This window comes from Artemia sp. Qi Xiang Cuo, chromosome 14 (assembly GCF_049724085.1).
Source record: "Artemia sp. Qi Xiang Cuo chromosome 14, ASM4972408v1, whole genome shotgun sequence".
Lineage (NCBI taxonomy): Eukaryota > Metazoa > Arthropoda > Branchiopoda > Anostraca > Artemiidae > Artemia > Artemia sp. Qi Xiang Cuo.
In genome coordinates this window covers 4,761,060-4,782,708 of record NC_142807.1, presented here as the reverse complement: position 1 = coordinate 4,782,708, position 21,649 = coordinate 4,761,060, and the positions used below count along the sequence as shown (strand labels likewise).

The 21,649-nt window shown below is 33.6% G+C and overlaps 1 protein-coding gene across 1 annotated transcript in view; it reads left to right on the top strand.

Moving 5' to 3' along the window:
- LOC148944060 (epithelial splicing regulatory protein 1-like) overlaps positions 1-21,649 on the top strand; it is a 268,151-nt gene that overhangs the window by 187,718 nt on the left and 58,784 nt on the right. Inside the window, exon 14 of the mRNA XM_089100840.1 lies at positions 2,236-2,468. Coding sequence (XP_088956966.1) covers positions 2,236-2,468 — 233 coding nt within the window. The remainder of the gene's footprint in view (positions 1-2,235; positions 2,469-21,649) is intronic.

Below are 21,649 nucleotides of genomic sequence, written 5' to 3'. Positions count from 1 at the left end.
CTCTTAGGAACTGGAATTTGAGTGACAAGCAAGTTCAACAAGGTTAGCACAGCGAATTAAAAATCTCGCTTTTGTTATTTGCTTTGGTCCGAAAAATGGCTATTGCATGCACTAACGATCTTGATGAAAATGAATAAATTTTTAAGAACTGACATACAAGTTTGGCCTGTATAAGGTCGTCTTACTATGTCAAGTATGTCAAAAAATATTATAAAACGTATTCAAGATTTGTTTGTATGTTTTTTTGTTACTTTTTTACGAGTCGTCAAAAAATTTCAGCGGCGTTTCAAACCCGGTAACCCCCATGGGTACGGCCTTGGTACTATATCCAGACGGGCTAAGCTCTCGTATATAGAAGCTGTAGATTTTGTAGTCAATTTAAAAGAGAACAAGAGAAATTATTTTCTATAATTTTGAGGTAAAAAGCTCACTTTAATTTCATTAGTTTACGTTTAATGGCGTAGTTTCGTAGCCAATCACATTATTTTTTTAACCCGTAAGCTGAAGATGGACTCCAATAACCAGACATTTGTAAAACCTGAATTATTCCAGTTCAAGGAATTATCCAGTTAAAGGAAGAAAAAGTTTTACGTCACAAGATTATTTACTAATATACTCTGTGTTTTTCTGTGGTTTAGCTCGAGTCAAGAAGGAATCCAAAACATAAATGTACCGTAAGATGGTAATCACGGATTTTCATGAGAATCTTGTTTTAATGTTGAAAAGAAAGGAAAAAATAAACTTGTGAGGAATTGTAATTTCAGCAATTCTAATTTCTATCGAGCACAAATTAGAGAGTGAACTTTTGTTTTAGTACCATCGGTAAAGTTAACCTCATTATAAAACCTCATTATAGTTGTAAAACCTCATTATAGTTCATCAATTAAACTCCACTGGTCATTTTTTAAGGATTAAATGATTATATTTACAAGCATCAAAGTAGTATTATCTACGAATTTGGAGAATCGCTTTTAAAGACCTTTTTAAATGTTTAATAAAAATTTCGTTGCGCAAGTGGGCTTGTCCACTCGTTTGTCCCTTATTTCTACCATAGTCGGATATTTACGTTTGTCTTACGGATCTTACGTTTATCAAGCACATACGTGGAATTTGAATTTTGGGGCAGGGTTACAGATAAAATCTAAATATTTAGTTAAATGAGCGGGTAATTAACCCTTGATAGTTCGAGGAGGAGAAACCCAGGCTCTAAGACCCTCACCTTCCCCTTACATACTTGCCTATCTCTTTTGTCCACGCTTCTAAACCTTGATTTAATGTTTTTCGTTATCGCACATCTGAGGTTATCCTAATATGTACGAGGTAAATGAGGTATATGAGGTTATCCTCATACATATGAGGTAAATAGCAAAAAGTTAAGCAATATGAAAATTACGGAAAATCCAGAAGGGGTGTGGGCCAACCACCATCGAGGGGAAGTGCGTATTTGCAGTTACATAATCTGTGTTTTTAATTTAACGTAACCATTTTCCTTCATAAGTTTGAGACTTCCTGATTTTAGATTTAAAGATTTGTTTTTTAAGTTGGGAGTTAAATGAAAAGGAAAGAGCAATTTCCTTCGGTTCTCTATTAAGTTTCCAGGTTGTACTTTAGTGATAGTACTAAAGTATAAGTGATTGCAGATTCAGGATAGTACTAGTATGTTTCAATGATAAGAGGTTTTGTTTACAATTCTAATGAGATAAACGCTGAAAAAACAAATTGTTTTCAAAGTTTACTTAGTAACTATTTAGAGAAAAGTACGAAGATACATAATAATTTTTTATTTATTGTTGTTTTTTAAAGCCTATCTTTTTAGCACAGTTCAGTTTTATTTCATAGATTATATCAATAACTGGTAATGAGACTGTCAACTGTGAATGAGCTTTTTTATTTTTATCCCCTTGCTTGATAAATTTTGCTGTTGTTTTATTGCATAACATGTATTTATTATAATATAAAATATATTTAATATGTATAAATAAAATATTTTATATATATATATATATATATATATATATATATATATATATATATATATATATATATATATATATATATATATATATATATATATATATATATATATATATATATATATATATATATATATATATATATATATATATATATATATATATATATATATATATATATATATATATATAAAAATAAAATATAAAATATATTTATAAATATTTATTGCATAAAATAATGGAAACATTTTCTTAAATTTAGATGGAACTTTGATCTCCCCCTCATTTGGAGCATTTCCATTTGGTCAAATGAGTCAACCTCCTATGATACCTGCCTCTGCAGTGGCACCATTGACTCCAAGAACTCCTTTTGGCTTTCAGCCAATCATATATTGGCCTTACCCTTCTCCTCCCGTTAGCCCATCGTCATATTATGGTGGACCACCCCCTACGCAAGTTGCACTTGCTACTGCTACTACAACTCCTGCTGCACTGGTAAGTTGGGATTATCCTCTTAAGAGTCTTATCTCAAATTTTTGTAGTCTTATGTATCTATATAATAGGGTAACAGCCCAGTGTGTTGTTCTTTTAAATACACCCATTCCAAGACCATATATGAGGGTTGTGTTTTTCAACCTCCGATTGACTGTAAACGGAAAACGGATGATCAACCAACCCCAGCTCCCTTAATTCCATCTCCTCTTTCTTAATGGCTCTAATAATTTTAAAAATAATTTTATTAGGAGAAGTAATCTACAGTCAGCGTTTCTTTTCTACACAATCACTTTGACAATTGAAGCATTTTTCATATGTGTGAACAAGCTTTGTATTACCCTTTTCATAAAATGTCGCCGCCAATGATTTGAAATGAGTTATGACGGTTTCTTTGAGCTCCTCGTTAGTTGGGAGCAATGCCTCTCCCTGCCCCCGCTCGGGCGTCAACTAGAGGGTGGAGGGTAGGAATTTTGATTTTGGAAAATACCTTTGCATTTTCTTTGAAAAATGTTTTTTGATTATTTTCGTTGGGGAAAAAAACAAATCGCCTCCTAGATCTTGAAAAGTGCATTTTGCCCCCCTCTACATGAATTGAAAACACTGGACTTTTTCAATTAAGGAGAAATGACAGGACAATACGACACACCCGAAACAAAAGTCACAACAGTAGATGCGCACAAATTTCCGAAACAAAGCCAAAAATTCAAACAATCCCTTAACAACCACATGACAATGGCAACTGTTTTGTGGATAGAAAAGGTGTGTTGCTGGTGGAGTCTACTCAGCCAGGAACAATAATTACTTGTGAAACTTTGCAAAGCCTACGGATTTTCGACATAACACTTTAAATTAGGGTTCCATTGTAACCACGGGGGTATAGTTAAATGGGGTTCAGTTGCACGGGGGTTCAGTTGCACGGTGGTTCAATTGCACGGTGGTTCAGTTGTACGATGGTTCAGTTGCACGGGGGTTCAGTTGCACGGGGGCTCAGTTACAGGGGTTCAGTTACACGCACACCTTGAATTAGGTATCCTTTTCCCAGACCACGCTGTCTTTCTATGACGAACAAATAGACGTTCAAAAGGGGATAAGCCCATTTATATAGACAGTGAAAACAGGTACAAAAGTCTAGATATTTCGACTTTTGTACCTGTTTTCACTGTCTAAATAAATGGACTTATCCCCATTTGAACTTTTATTTGAAGGCCTTTCGGAGTGCTAGGCGAAACAGAAGAAGAGGCATGCTGACTTCCGGAGTGGTTTTGATCCATGACAATCCCGTCCTCACAGACCTTGAGCAATTGAAATAAGATATTTCCGAACACTTACCTTATAGTCTGGATTTTGCGCCGAATGGCTTTCAACTCTTCCCTGAATTGAAAAAATTGTCTCGGGAGGCACAGTCTCAAGCTGACGGGGAGCTCAAAGCGACAGCCACAACTCACTTCAGATCATTGGTGACAATATTTCATGAAGAGGGTATTACAAAGTTAGCTCACAGATATTACAAATGCTTCAATCGTCACACTTGCGGATCCAGGGGGCGAGGGGGGACTGGGCCCCCCAAGATTTTTTCTGGTGCCCTCTTCCTGTTTTTTTCTTTTTTAATTCTTTTTTTAAACAAATCTGTCAAGTTGGTCAATTATTGGCACCTTTGTCCCTTTCCCCCCCCTCCCCCCCCCAAGATTTTGCTCATTGGCACCCTTTTCACATTGGGTCTAACCCAAGATTTTGCTCTAGATCTGACCCTGAATTGTCAAGGTGATTATGTAGAGAAATAACCTTGATCAAGGGCGTCATGTATGGTGGGAGAGGGCCACTCCCAATGTTTTCAGCCAATCAGTTAAAAAAACAGAGTCAGTAAAATAGTGGTGCAAAGTGCCATTTTTTTACCACTAGGTAAAATATTGCTCTGAAGCATGGGCGCTCCGAAAAGCGGATGAAGATTTGCTAGATGTTTTCCAGAGAAATGGGATTGTTCTGGATACCCGGCTGACTGACCGTATTTCAAACAATAGACTGTACAAAAATGTGGTTCAATACCGCTCTCTAGGGTTATAATGAAAGAAAGGTTGAGGTGGCTAGGGCACGTTGTGCGGATAACGGATGACAGATTGCCGAAGATTGTTCTTTTCGGCCAACCGTCTGGGGCAGATCGGAATTTTCGGTCAACCGTCTAGGGCTAAACGGAAAGCAGGATCGTCCTCGTCCGGGATGGGACGACGTCATAAAGAAAGATTAACGGAAATGGGAACTTCCTGAGAGTGTGTAAAAAGGGAGGCTTTGAACAGATTGGGATGGAGGGGGAGCTTGCGTAGCTGTGTTGGCCTCAGGCGGCTTGGTGCTGCGGTGAATTGTTAGTAGTAGTAGTAGTAGTAAATGGGCTAATGATGACATAAAACCAATGAAAGAAGATCAGTCTCTGCCGGTAAAAAAGGGTAATTTTAATAACAATATTACTCCAATGAGTCGGTAAAAAGAATAGCCAGTCGGTAAATTTCTGTTGCCCCTCCAGTTACCCAAAAATTTTTGCTAGTGACGCCTCTAACTTCGATTGTGGATTACTTTCGGTAAGATAATCATTTTATATATTCACTTGTTTTTCCTTTACAGCGGATCAAAAGTTGAAATAAAAGTAACCCACGTTCTTCTCCTAAAGGGTATCTCTCTGAAAAATCTGAAGTTTTAACCCTAGTGACTTTTAAGTGAACTATTTTTATTATAAGGGATACTATGTGTCGTCGGGGGATAGAGACACGGGGATTCTTCAGAGGGCAAAATAAGAAAAAGGGCGTTATAGGCCAATTTTTGTAATGGATTTTTCAGGAGAGGTCCTTCAAAACAACCTAGGGGGAAAGAATTCTCCCTATTATCCTCAATATGAGTACTTGTAGGGCTGGCCTTATATCCAGTGCTGCCAACTATAGATATACTCAGGACTAACCAATGCAGAGTTTTGGTTATTGACAACAGTAGTTTGTCTGAATCGCGCAAAGGCAACACAAATACATATAAACAAAATTTGTAGCGTTTTGTGATCCCCCCCTCTCCCACACAAAAATATTGGATACTGCCTTGAACTTGAGCCCAAACCAGACATATAAAAACGACCATAAATAAAATTGAAGATGAATTTCATAAGATTCTAATTAGTAAGACTAAAAAGAGTAAGAAAAAATTGCTTGATTCAGTTCCTAGAATTCCATTGTCCGATGTGTACTGAACATGAATTATTTATAAATTTATTTTTGTATTAATCACTAAAATTAAACAATTAACCCTAGTTCCTGCAGAATTTTTCAACTAAAGGAAATTATTACTTATTCTAAAGGAAGTAAGAGTCAATTAACTAATATTTATTGGGGAAATATTTATCTGGAATGTGCTTTTGCTTGTGGCATAAAAAAAATATTATATGGCCTATTCAGAATGAGATTTTACTAATAGTGAGATTTAGCCTGCGCTAATTTAAGCCAATCAGATTTTTCCCAGAATTCTCTGATGGACTAAAAAATTCTATAAAGAATTCTGATTGGCTCAAATTAACGCTTGCCAGCTCTGGATACTCGTAGAATTTCTCCGTGAATGGGCCTAGTGTCATACATTTGTTACAAAAACGCTACTAAAATTTGCAGAACTTTGAAGTTGTAAACATAACTAAAATTTCGGCGGCATGGAAGATACTAGGCGCGTATACAGGAAAGGATTCTGTGGGTCTATACCCTCCCCTCCCTATATCTGTATCTTTTTCACGATTGCTTCAGTAGTTTCTTATATTTTGTCATCCGATTTGCGTGTTTATTACATGTTCTGTTCAAAGCTCTGACCCCCCCCCATTTAAAAATAATCCCATGTACATGTCTGGTAGAAAAATAATTACTAAAGTGGTAGACTATTGAAGTTATTTTTAATTAGTTCATTTTAGAATCCTAAAACATTTTTAAAATTGTTTTGTGGATCATTTTACTTGGATCCCATAAAACGTAATGTTTTATTGACCCTTTTGTCTCGCCAGTAGCATAATCTTTTTGATAGGGTAAGATTGTTTTTGAAGAAAATAATCTAGCTCCTCAAAAAGTTCAAAAAGCTTGTTGAACGAAAGTGGAGACGTCACAAAAATAAATGTATTTTTTCTAATAATTCTTAGAATTCAAGAAAAACACAAGAATCGGAAAGAAATAGAGACAACGCACTCCAAGAAAAAATAAACCCAAGGTCTTAAATACAGACATTTTGGCTATAACATAAGATCACGGCGGTATCCAGAATTTTGCGGGGGGGGGGGGGGGGTTGTGTTTTTTTCGGTGCGTTTTACACAAAAAACACTTAAAAAAAAGCTCCAAAAATTTGTTTATGTGCATTTTTTTACGTTTTTACGAGTTGGACGAGCATTTTGGGGGGCGGGAGCGGATTCAAACCGTCTACCGCCATCCCTGGATACGGTCTTGCATAAATTCTTTTTAGTTTTTCATTGAAAACACTAAAACGGGGACTAGAATCCACTGTAATTGTGTACCATTGTAGACCCTGTGGCATAGATTATAATGAGAAAATATGCTTCAACTTTCGACGCGACCCCATATTCCTTAATATTGTCCGTTTTTTTAAACTAGTTCACTTTAGAATCTAAAATATTTTTTATGTTGTTTTATGAAGCGTTTGGCTCAGATCGCATAAAATACGATCTTTTTTATTTATTTATCGACCATACTCCCACCAGCGGCATAATTTTTTTATTGGTTTAAAAGAAGAGAATTTGGAAAAGTAGTTTTAAAAATAATCACGAAACTGTGCTTCAACTTTTGAAGCATGCGAAGATAGGGGCGTCAATTCACGAAAATGAACAGGGGGGGGGATGTTAAAATCTATTTTATAAAATCTATGAGGGGCAATTTTATTGTTTTTCGATTCTTTTCAAATGTAATATTTAAAAAAGGAATTTGTAATTGAAAATAACAAAAAAGGTAATTCGGGTTTTCAAAATCTAGGGGGCATTTGTTTCCCCTAAAGTGATGTGCCCCCGTGCCTAGATTCCTAGATATTGTTAATATTAGCTATTTTAATTAAGTGCTCCTTAACCTGTTATGTTCTTTTGTTTACCTACGTGTGTGTTTGTTTAATTTTGTTCGGATTGGTAGATTTCTGATGGTGATGGTGAAGGGTTTATATATCTTGAATTATAATGCAGTGAACCGCTTGTTTTAATTATTGCAATTATCTAAAAGTCGTAACTGACATTTTCACACTTCTGCGATAATTGCCCTAAACTATTTGCTATGCAGTTCTCGAAGGGGAACAGGGCAGCTTATTGTCCTGCTTTTTCTCTAACTGAGAACAGATTAGTAAACAGTTTTTTGTGATTATCTCAAAAGTGTAAATACGTCAGATACGCCCTTTTAGCGTGGCAGTGGAGATGTGTTGTACATCATAGGAAAAAGTTTGCACACAGAGAAACAGAGATGACTTGCAAAATTTGTTTTGACTCAAAATTTCTCTATTCTTTTTATTGGTCTAAAATTTCAGATAGGACAACCAATCAGAAGGAACTTGACTTTTCGTTTTTTTTTTTACTGGCCTAAATTTTGAAAAGGTTCAGTCATGTTTCGAAATGGTGGCGTTGTTTGTCTTTCTATCAGTAAAGAATAATGCCATTAGCTTATTAAAATATCTCACATATGTAAACCAATTAAAGGAAAACTTATGGGATAATAAAGATAAAATAAGGCAATAAAAAAAAATGATATTAAAAAAAAAAAAAATCTAACAGAATAGTGGAAAACTTTGAAATAATGATTTCTCTTCTTCTCTTTAGTTTCATAGGAAATGACTTTTTTCTAGATCGTTTAATTATTACAAGTTAATACATGTACAAAATACATGTACTACAATAACTATTTACAGTCAACTAAAAACAATTAGTAACAACCTTATAATTAGAAACAGAAAGTGGGAATCAGCTCTTTCTTTAACTAATTCTCTTACCGTGGAAGCACGTTTTCATAGCAACACCCTATTTGGGAAACAGACCTTGTAGCGTCTTTGTTTTAGGTTTTTAAGTACCGCCGACATCAAAATTATAAAAATCCTTTGGAGTTAGGATTTAGAAATAGATATTGAACTCCTCTTGGTTTCTGGGAATATTTATGGTCTTCACTGTTATTATGAAAGTATACAGTGAATTTAAAACCCCACATTAGCAGAATTTATTCCGTTTTCCGTATAATTCGTTGCCTCTCTAGACCCATCTTGGAGTCTATTTATATTTTAAAACCGTAGTTTTGTTTTGTCATTTAAAAATTGTTAACTCAGGTCAATGCCGAATTTTCTTCAGTGTTGCCACGTTGGAACGTTAAAATAAACCAATGAAACTAATCATTTAAATTGAGACAACGCTACTCCTTTCGTAAAACAAAGATCGGCAATATATTGATTCCCAAAGACAATTACATCTTCAAAGTAGAGATCTAGATTTTTTTATTTTTTCTTATATCTTGTTAAGATTTTTGTATGGGCGCCCATAATGCTGTATTATAGAAATCTAAAACCCAAAATTACAAATATAAGGCAGTGTCATTCAGGCAGGAAAGGGGTGGGCTCCTGCCACTCTCCTTATGGGCGCCCATGGATTTTTGAGCTATATTTTTAGCTTAATCTTTGCTGATACTTTATCCACATTTTTTTTTCAAATTTGGCGCCCTCTACTTTCAAAACTGCATGTGTAATTTTTATTTAAATTTTTTTAATTGAATTTTCCCTAATTTTTAAGATGTAATATGGTTGTGTATGTTATTGCTTAGCTAATTTAAACATAATTCATTTTTATGGCATTGGTGCTTCAAAACACTTGGGATGTGACAGAACACAAAGGATTCTGTCGTATCCAGTCTTTTGCTAGACTGGCTTTAAGATAACAGAGAATAAATTCTGTTGTCCACAACAATACTTTTTTGATCACACGAAGTGTTAAATTGCATTTGCAGCTTTTTTTCCACTTTAAATGTTTCTGTTGAGAAGATAATTTTAAATTGTAAAATGTTTTAAACACTTTTAATGTAATGTAATTAATATTTTCATGGTTTTTGCTCCATAATAGCTTTTATTCATGGTAACTAAATTAATTCTCCAAGTAATTAAAAACTCACAGTTGACTTACCCCCAAGGAATCATTTTCATTTAATTCGAGTATAATTAGTTGTCTTTTATAACACCAAGTCACGGAAATCTACCAATTCTGTTACAGATTCCATCACCAGCTTTGGCGAGTTTGACACGATGTAATTGAATTGCAGGAACATGAAGCTTGAGGAGTCAGCAACTTGGATGAGAATTATTTACCATCTTGCCAAACGCTAGTAGCGTCATCTGTTTGCAGTGCAGTTATGCTTTACTAATTTATGTTTTTTTAGTTTTTTTTTCAGTTTTAGTCGTTTGAATGCCTCTGATTGGCTAATAATTGTGTATTGCACTAAATTTGGTGCTTATAGCGACTTAATCACGTATGTCTTCCGAAATTAGTTTTCTTTTTTAGCACTTTTTGTGATAGTTGCACTACCTAAAAGCTACCCAATCATGGTAGTTCTTTTTCCGCACTTTTTAGTGATTAGTTTTTTTTGCTGCATTCCCTGTGCCTTAAATTGTCAAATGCTTGGCAACATTGTTGTAAATTGGGTGGCAATTTTCTTTTTAATTCTATGCTAGTCGCTCTTCAAAATTATTTTTTTGCGTTTTCTGTATGACAATCAATGATTTAGCATTGTTAATTTATAAGTTATTTGTTGTACCGTTTTTAATCCGTTATTAAGGCAGATTGTAAAAATTGAATGGATATATTATCGTAAATTCACCTGCTTTATAAATTTAAAAAGTTTAATTAACTTTATAAAGTTAATTAAAAAGTTTAAACATAAACTTTAAAAAGTTTATGTGCATGGAAGAATTTCCAAGAAATGATTGAATATTTTAATGTCCTTTGTAGTGCAATAGCATTCAACAAATTAAATCAGTTATCCAATCCGTAACGTTTTAGATAAAGACGTTCCGCCAACTTCAAAATAAAAATCTATGAAGGTAAAAATATATATTTTAAGTATACATTGGTAATAGATTTAATTTCGACAAATTCTATTAAAAAAGGAAGTATGTTGGACTATAGTCTATAGCTGAATGATACGATTTCATTCTTTTATATAATCCATAAAAATATATATAAAATAATCACTTTCAAAAAAAGGAAAGGCTATTTCTCACTTTCTAACTCATTTTAATCTAAAGGGGACTGCATACATAAGCATACTTAAATATTTCAATATAAAATGATTTTTTTTTTTTTTGGCTAGGATCTATATATACATCTATAGACACATCAGAGTGTATTTGTGCGTGTATGTGCTTTTTTTTCTCTAGAGCCGTGGAAATGTACACAGAATAATTCTGAACCATCAGAATGGACATAATATATATATATATATATATATATATATATATATATATATATATATATATATATATATATATATATATATATATATATATATATATATATATATATATATATATATATATATTATGTGTGTGTGTGCGTGTGTGTGCATATGATTATTAGACATATTAAAATAAAAGTATATTTTGATGTGAAATTGGACTGACTGTCTTTCTGCAGAAGAATTAGAAATGATTATCCTAGTCTTCTACCGAGAAATGAAAACGTTGCACCAGCTTCGAGTAAAAAAGAATCTGTAGAATTGGTGTAATTACCTTTTTCCCAGGCTACATGCACTGTTTCCTTTACCCCACCCCCCTAATATTTTAAGCTTGCCTATCTCCCATGAAGTATGTCATCAATACTATGACCTGGAAAGTAATTGGGGGGGGGGGGCGTGTGTGTGCAAAAATTGACATTGTCCTTCAACGCTGAAAATCCTTGCTATGCCTGTGAAGAATGGAATTAATGCACGACGCCGGATAACGTCGGATAACGACCATTCTCAAGGATATATCGTCGTATCTCGGAAATTAGACCAACTGTTACTGCTTTTCTACAAATTAAATTATGGTGCAAACTGCAACTTAATGTGATTACTGCAACTTAAATTAACTTAAATTAAACTAAATTAAATTAACTTAAATTAACTGAAATTAATTAATTATGTGCAAATTAATTAACTAATTTACAAATTGGAACACAGTCGTAAATAGGTAGAGTAACAATAAGGAAAAAAATACAAGAGAAAAATAAAGAATTATTAAAAAATACAGGAGAAAAATAAAGAATTAACAAAAAAAAACGGATCAGCCATACCTCAGGACTTTCTATATCGTATCTTTAATCTTGAACTTACATCAGAAACGCCGACATTAATCACAAAAAATTTTTTCTTCCAAGGTGGAAAATAATTAAGAAATTTACGAAATTAAAAATGATTTATCCGGACTCTGCTTCAATTGCCATTTTTAAGAATAGAGCTACCTTTTTCTTTTTTTTTATCTATGCTGGTCCCACTCTATTATCCTTCAGATCAGAAGTAAGTCATGTCCATCCTTTATTCAATTAATATTAATGATGATTTATTTGCAAAAGGTCATTTAAATTACGTGAGTTATTAATAGTGAAAAATAAATTTTGGTGGTATTTGAATCAGTCTCTATGAGGCTGCAATGAGAAAAATTAAATATTACATAAGACCATGTTTGACCTGGAAAATCTAAAAGTGGGCTGATAAATTTCATATTTATTGTTTTATTATCCTTTTTTTTGTATTATTATTTTTTTGTATAAATTACTATTCATAAATTAACTCTAGGCTATAAGTTAACGAAAAAATTAAATATTAGCCCTTTATTTTATTATTTATATTATTATTTTATTTTTAATTCTTATTTTTGTTTTTCCTTGTATTATTATTTTATTTTATAAATTATTCTAGATAAAAAAAATCTCATTATTAAGGATAAAAAAAGGAGCTGAAGCTCCTAAAGAGACAAAACTGGTCTGGAGACAAAATGGACAATCATGTAGTGGAGCAGGCAGAACCATTTAGTGTGTTTAGTTTAACAATTATCTATTATAACATCACTCCGCTTACTGTTCATCATTAGCATCATCACAACACTGTTTATTTATATTAATTATTATCATTAAATTATTAAATGATATTACTTATTATTGTTTTTCTACGATATACAGATTTTATATGCTATTCTAATATGTTATCATACTCCCTTGTACTAACTTTTACTATAAATTTGGTGTTATATTACCGTAGCTTTTAATTTATATGTCGCTATTTTGTATTCAAATTCCATTGGTGGTATATATACGACCATTCATTATCGTTTATTAGTTTATCGAAACTAATGTCTGCAATCATCGACATCAAATATCGTGACATCATTGACATCAAAATAGGATGACATCATTGACATCATTAATGATGTCAATGACATCAGGACACCATTAATGTTTGATATCAAATATCATGACATCATTGACGTCAAATAAGGATGATAGTTACATGCATGTAGGTGAACGTACCCATAGAAAAAGAGGTGGGGTTATAATTTAGAAAACTGATCCCCCTTCCCATAGAAGCTCATATGTTTAAAAAAAAGTCTAATGTACTACAGAAACTTCTATTATTTTGCTATATTTCATTGTTTACCTTTTATGTGTTTGACAAATTCTTAAAAAAGTGGTAGCCCCCCCCTCTCCGATTTATTTTTCGCATATTATGCCACTTTAATTTATTATATACGTGTTCACATAGTCTCATAGTGTAGACATCCGTGCACTTGCTATATGTAATGTACTTACCCATGAAAAGGACGCATGTTCATTCTAAAGGGCTATGGATAAGTAGGGATGTCATTTGAAACTAAGAGTAGCCTGAAGTCCATGTTATCCATTAAGTCCGTGATATCCCAAATTCGATGTTTTATGGCAGAGTTATGTTCCCTTAAACCCGAATGACGTTCCTAAGCTTTAATTATTAATTATTTAGAAAGTATTAATTATTTTAAAATAATTAACACTTTCAATGACTTAAAAAATATAATTTGTGGCTATAGAATTTATTTTCTAAAAAAAATCTAACGAAAAAATTCTTTGGGGATGATCATTTATAATTCTGAAGGAAGGTCCCCTTTAAGTTTCATATTAGATCTTCAGGCGGGTAGAGGCGTGTGAGAAGGCGCTTTGGTCCATGGAAAAGCCCTCCGTCTAAAAATGTCGAAATAACTTTATATATTTTACCACATGAAATATCTTATTTGTCTGTGTTTTTAAGGATTTGTCACACATCCCCCCCTCTCACAAAAAGGTTTTCCATAATTGGTTGTATGTTATTGTTATTCATTTAAATGGGGATGGGGGGATTTTGATTTTCAGGAGACAATACAAGTTTTCATATTAAATGCCCTTATTTGTCTGTTATATTCAATGACACATAATGAATTAATATAGTGAAGAAACAGTGAGATTAAAAGTAATATTTATCTTTATTTAAATTTGTGATATTAAATTCACTATGTAATCCTGAATATGTTTGTCTAAATTGAACTTTTATGAATATATTTTTTTTCTAATGTATCTTCAATTGATTCTCAAACTGCTAAGTTTGATATTTTTAGCTGTATAAAATAGATAATCATTTGTTAGTAATTGCTAAATTTATTTACATATATTTAAATAAATATTGCTTGACTTGAAATATAGGCTTCTAATAGCTTTCAGATACCGACCTAGTGTAAATTTTAAACAATAAAACATTTAAGCAGCTTATGCATCTCTAGGCAAATCTGTACAAAAGGTTCATAATGTTCATAAAATCTTTGGGGATTTTGTGTGATCAAAATATGTTACAAAGTTCCAAGTAGGAGCTGTAAATAGGGTGGGATCGAGGAAGAATGATTGCTAGTGTATAGACTGCTTAAAACTAAGACGGATTCTTAGAAGTAATGTGGCCAAGGGTGCCAATTCACGAAAATGTAAAGGAGGAAGGATTTCTTTTGCAGTTTTTTAACGAGGATTTTTCTTATAAGGGGGGGGGGGGCTTTTTTTTCATTGGAAATGCCAAAAAATGAAAATGCCCAAATATGTCACCCATTTTCAAAAATGGGTGGCCAAAGCCTTCCCCCCTCCCTAGTTGGTGCTCCTGAATGAAGTGGCAAAAAAACGCAAATGTTAAGTTTCCAAGCTGTAATTCTATAAGCAAATAATTGGAAAGTTTTATAACTAATTTATTAAAGGCTAGTCAATAGCGTGAGGAAAATAGCAGTTCGAAAACATGTTTTTTAAAGTTAAAGAAAAGATAAAAATATATGTAGGTTTAACTGTTCAAGCATTTTAGTTACTGTTATCACATATGTTTCCTTTTGTTTCAGTGCATCATATGTTTTTTTCCTATTTTTAGGTCAGCACTGTAGTTTTCCCTATTTTATTATCCTTCTTTTTTTCCTCTTTTATTTCCCTTTTTCTCTCTTTTATTTCCCTCATTTGTTTTAAATATTAATTCAAAATATGAAAAATTGAATGAGAATTTCTTTGGCTCTGCTTGTGACCTCACTTTAATATCTAAGAAAAATAACTATATTGTTTACCTTCTTTTACTGTACACTGTCTTTGGGGACTGTACAATTTTGAGAGCTGTGTGTTGGTTGAATAAATCCACAGCGACTGAAAATTTTGGAACTAAGGTACGATTCACCTTAAGTAGTTTTGTTCGTACAGTCTTACCATCTATGAATCTGTCACCCAATTAGTCAAAAGTGCTAAGTCGGAAGGGCCACGAAATAGCGAAGTAAATATTCTTTAAATATTTCACTAACTGCCTTTCAATTTATAGTAGGATGTGCAATAATGTTTAGCAGAGGTATGAATTCGCTTGAAATTTTATCGCTTGAATCTCTGCCGGAAATTTTCTTGATTATCCCCTGTTATATATCTTTCATTTTCATGTCTAAAAGGTCATAACTGACAGTTTGTGTTTAAAAATTTCCGTTGTGTTTGGTCATTTCGTGTTCGAACAAATCTGATTAGAACCTCTTTCTATTAAACATTAGTACATGAGGAGTCCCATAGGCCTATACAGCAACTTCACATAAGAATAGGGTTTTTCACTAAACTGTCGAGTCACAACCCGGTTGTTTTCAAAAAATGAATGTTATTCAGAGGTAAAAATTTCATTCCCCCCCCCCCATCCCCCTCCCGCTCCCTATATTCTCGTGAATTGATGCTCCTGTCATGGTTGTATCCAGTATGTTGCTCGAAAGAGGGGGGAAGTGGCACCAAAATGATTTATTTCGGGGAAGGGGGGTCAGTCCCCCCTGCATTTTAAAACCTATTTATGAGTCAGAGAAATGTTTTTTAGAAGTGCTTTTTATCTGAATTTCTACGGCCAATTTACGAGTCGGAGAAATATTTCGAGGGGTTTTCAAACCAGGTAGCTCCTCCCTCTCCATAGACACGGTTTTGGCTCATGTTGTATCCTTTAATATGATTTTACCATTTCTGAAGTAGTATTTAACTTCCAGCTCTAAATGTAAAGGAAAATTAAAGGAGAAAAAAGAAATCCAAATGTGCTGCTCTTTAATTGCTCTTTCCTATTAAAACAAATTTCTGGCACTTCCAACCGCCGCAATAAGATGTGGCAGTTGTCTTCGGGTGAGAATTCTCGTCCAAATGTTTTGTTAGCTTTATTAGTTGGTGAGCTTCAATGTTGATTTGTAGAAAACCATAAATTAGTTTTTCCATCTTTATTCAAGGCACAATTAAGTATAATGCATATGCGCCTGTGTAGAAGATTGCAACTACATAAATTGCCAGATATGCCCTTTAGATATGGTAGTGACGACGCGATACGTTAGTATGGTTGTTAAATGTTAGGTAATTTTTTTGTTGATATTATGTTTCGTATGGTATTTAAAGGCCAAGCGAAGTTACGTTAAAATATGATTACTGAAATATTTTATTCCGTTTTATCGCATTTTTTAATTATGTTCTATAGTTTGTTTTAGTTATGTTCCCATATTTAACTGTATGCAAATTAGAAATGTTTTAGATTATTGTATTTTGTAAATTATTGTTCTTTTAACTTTCAATAAAATGCACAACTAGTTACCCCGTATCATTGTTTCTTTTACTTTTCCTCAAAGCCTGCACAAATGTAACAGTCCTTAACAACTTTTCCAAGAGTGGGCCAACAAGTGTTTTCCAAATTTTGGATAGATGCCTGAGTATTACAAGGTTCGGAGCGCTGCGATTCTTCTCTTATGTACCGCCTATCTGTCCAATCTTCTGAGGTACGTGTTAAAACAGCGGTTGCAGGAAGTTAAACAGGAGTTTGCTCCATTTACATTCAAGATTCAGTATTTTCGAGTGTTAGAAGATGATTTCTAAGACAACCCGGGGTTTCGTTAACCATTCTTCATAGAATATTGAATAATATCCCCTGATTTCTTTTAAAGTGCACACCTGGGATTCTTGTTCTATTGTTCCGGAGCTTGTTCCTTTATCATATTCAATATCTAGTATCTTTAATGTTCAAAGCAATTTCTAAGACCAATGGGATTTTCAGTAGAAGAAATTATCTTTTATGGGCTGTCCAATAATATCCCCCGAAAATTTTTATTTTTAAGCGAACACCTTGAAAAACTACTCTTGATTTCTAAGAAAATCATACCTGAGCACCAAAGAACCAGTGGCGTTTCTGGTCTCTCTTGTGCCCGGGACAAAATCTTGATTAGCCCCCCCCCCTTCCCTGTTTGTTAGGCCAAATTTTAGCAAGATTTTCATTTATTAACAAAATTTTAATACAAAATATCACACAAAAAAAAAATTATAATTAAAGTAGATTAACTTACTTTGATTTTCAAGAAATAGTGATGAAAATATGTGAAAAATGAAAATTTCAGATTCACTTTGCCTATGATTACTGCCAACTTTGCCCTCTACTTTATTTTAATAAAAATGAAACTAAAAAATACAAATAGTTATGACCGTTGGAATATTTATTTAAATTTTGTGCCCCTTAAATTTCTGTGCCCAGGGCAAGGATCCCTGGTCCTTGCCCAGGGCAAGGGTCCATTCTATCTCTCCCCCTAAAACCGCCTCTGCAAAGAACGATCCAACCGATTCTATGGCCAATTGAATGGTCAGACTTATGGGTTAGTCTCAACTGAAAGGAGGGGGGTTGGAATAAAAAAAGAGGGTATGACTCAAATCTTCCAACATGTCGTCAACAACAGGATATTGGACGTAAAACACCATTCTGGATTTTGTCGTAATAACAATTCCAGTTATTCGAGATAGGTCTTATATTGCACAGGCTGAGGGCCCAATCGTCAGTAACAAAGTTAAAAGATGTTGAAACATTTTAGAGCATTCCTATTAATAGCAAAACTAAATAGAAAACATATTCATTAGTAGCCAAAACTCAGTGCTTCCATTCCACTAATGTGGGAATAAAGTATTTAAGTGCGAAAAAAGAGTGGAATTATAGAAGGACACAATCCGGAAGTAACTATGTTAACATGCTTACTATTTGAACAGGAATGTTAACAAAATTGATTCTTACGATATATTACCAGTGTTTCCACTTAAAATTTTTTCAGCCCCTAAAGGGCTGGTGAAAAATCCCTAAATACTCCAATATTTAATACCAAAATCCCTAAGTTTTCCCATTTTCTGACTTCTTTTCAAGTTACAAGTAAAGCCTTATTAGGCTGACTTTTAATAGCATTTGTTCAAGACGACCTATTTTGCAACTCAAGACCTTTTGCTTGTACCAAAATAGCTTCTTTTGACGTTTAAAACAATGCTTTGTTGTAATCGACTAGTTAAGTTCAGTTTTGATTTATAGATTCCGGGTTCAGGTCTCACATTCTGGATCATATGAATATATTTTATTTATTTGTTTTTCTTTGCCGTTATTTTTTCCTTCTCTATTGCTGCTTTTGCAACATCCTCGTTTTTATTTGAATTGGTACGAAGGATTGGCATGAATGATATCCAACTGGTCGCTTTTTAACGCATTATTTTTGTTTTGAAAATGCCGAATGTAGACGCGCTTTAATTTGTATTCAGAAAAACTTGATGAGAATTACTAAATAATAAGGTTTAAAAGAAAATGCTAAATTAAGATTAATACCCCGAGTCTTCGTTGTCGTCGCCATCCCCATCGTCCTTCCCAATGCCTAAAAAAGCGAAGCATTCGGACGCAGTCGTATCGGATTTCACAGACTTCATTTTTTTAATTAAACTCTCGGTGAACGTAGGGGTGCCTTCACGCTTCATCCCATGCTTGACAGAAATTGTCGCAGCCAAAGTTGCATTTTTGATCTTTTTTTTTTTTTTTTTTTTTTTTTTTTTTTTCAGAAGGCCGAAAAGTCTTTTCACAACGACATTTGAGCCAGAACTCCACTTGGCGTCGGGTTAAAATCAATCGGGTTTCTGCCACTGAGCAAACTGTCGTCTGGACTAAGCAGCATCAATGCCCGCCGTTCTTTTTCAACCAGCCCAAAGTCCCACGAGGGGTGCCCAAACGTTTGGCAAAAAAGCTGCAACGATAAAATGTCACCATCCGATGCGACTTTTGGGTCTACAATCTCTACGAAGTTGTAAGTGTCCTGATCAAATGGAAATCGGTTGACTAGTTAGGACACAGCTTCAATAAAAAATTTCTGGGCATGCTCCTTGATACTCTTGCATTTCTCCCTGAAATTAGTATCTTTTCCTTGTAAGGAAAGCAGAAGGGTGGTCGCTTCTGATTCCAGGTAAACCTTAGAGGAGGGCAGGAAGAACTCTTCTCTTTAGGGTTCACATACTGAACACACTCAATTTGTTTCACATAGTCTTTTACCATGAAATTGTGACAAAGGCTTATCACAACTTCTAGCACTTCTTTTTTAAGCAAGTAAAGTCGTAAATGTGCATAGGTGCTTCTATCTGTATTTGTCTATCACGTTGGTCCTTCCACGTTGGTTTTTATATTTTCAAATTTCGCGGGTCTATCCAAGTTCGACAAAAAACGAGGATTTGTCAGTCACTTTTGCCGAAATCCTGCCGTTGTATCCAAAATTCCTATTTCCTTAACAAAAATCCACAGGGTCGGTAAGGAAAAAAGTGGAAAATTCAAATTTAAAGAAATAAAGTACTAAACTAGGTCTAAAAATATTGGGGGAGAAACATTCAAAATAAAGTAGTCTACTCTAAAATATAGTAGAAATGGAACCACTGCCAAAACTCCATAAGATACATTTGCAAATGGCGTATATATAAAACAAATTTTATGCTGATTCCAAAGCTTAAAATCTGAATTTTTGAGCCTTCTATAGAAGGTTAGGTAGGACTTGATTGGTGGCTCAAAACTTAAGTAGAATTGGTAGCTGCCGCTTGTCGTTATACATTGTAGTTACAACCATTTCAGCAATTATGAAGTTCTCAATTTTCTTACCATGATTCGAATAATTCTTCTTCGAGCAAAATAAAAAAAAGCTACAGAAACAAGCATTCCTTTCAAGAATAAATTAAATTATAATGAGAAAGTATAATTATGATTACATTTCTAATTTAGATATAATTAAGAAAATAAATTACAAAATCGTAGTTATAATAAATTAATTTATATCATAACCTAAATATATAACTGTAAAATAATTTAAAATAATAAATTAAACAGCCCCATTAAGAAAAATAAAAGTAAATTTGAATTTTCATATTCAAACGAATGATTTTTGAGTAGAAGTATAATTTTAGTAAAAAGACGAATGGGTATATAATTGAGGAATACCCTGAAATTCGGAAAAATTTCAACTCGTTTTTAGTTTTAACATTGTTATATAGTTTTATGTTTGTATTACATCGGGTGACACCTCAAAAAGAACAAATTTGTTTTTATACATTATTTAATTTATATCTGTTTTTGTTTTTTAACGCCACCATTTTTTTTAAGCAAGGGGATCTGCAGTCCCTTCCACTCGTCTCTTATATTCATCCCACAAGATTGATTAAAAAAACAAACAAACCTGAAATGAAAATTTTGAAACGTTGAGCTGAATGTGTACTTTTTGAAGTTTCAGCCCCTCCCCCTATAAGAAGAGAGAAGAGGTTAGTAGTAAGGCAATAGGCACTACAGCCCCTACAAGCCTGAGGCATGAATATGCGTGTAGTTTAACCAGTACATTGGCTTACCAGGGTCAGTCACCTATTACTACGAACGGTACATGCCTTACCAGACAGGTTTCTAAGGTGTAACTCATTTTTTTGGGGTCAATCGGTGAGAGAGAGCGGCGGTTAGTCCATATGGTAACTTGATTAGTTGGTTTTTAAAAAAACTTGGCGACTTATGATGTGCTCAAGCAAAAACCCTATATAATGTCCGAATACTGCATTCCAATTGTAATTATGCTTTAATACATTTGTTTTAGTACACCACATAATATTAAATTAGGAAACAATATTTTAATCACTTTCAAATGTGAGTACACTTCATTTCGAATTTCCCCCCCCCACAAAATAATGTTTTACTAGTAAATTCAAATTTCAGGGGGGGGGGGCTTAGCCCCTGACAAAAAACACTAAAAAAGTACGAGTACAGTAAAAATATGGACCATAGGGTGAAAATGTAAATTAAACATACACACGACAGGTGAACTTTACCAAGCTTTCCATTTCGAAACATATTAGAGTCAGCAAGTAATAAAAGAAACAACCTTAAAAGGAACTACCGTCAAGTCATTGTAAACCTAAACCAAATACCAAATAACAAAAGGAAATATCATTGAATAATTAATAGTGTTATAAAGACATGCAGACAGAAGCGCCACACATTCTTATTCACAAAAGAATTAACGCATAGAAAAAACAAATGAAACCCACGGCTTAAAATACATTGAAATTTGTGGCATCTAAGCCACATGTTTTGGCCCGTGAACTCAACCTTGAAAAAAAAAACAGACGTGAGATAAATTTTAAACTGTAAAAATAAACCCGTAAAGTGAGTCGAAAGCTAGAGAAAGATAAGCCATAATGCAGAAATTATCAATTTGAATATCCTAAAAGCAAATGAAAAGCACACATATAAATTTCTTAATCTAAGCGCACATCAGGAACCAATAATAGGTGAACCAACTTAAACGAATTGCAAGCCCCATATTGACAGAGTTGACCAGCCGCGAGAATAAATAAA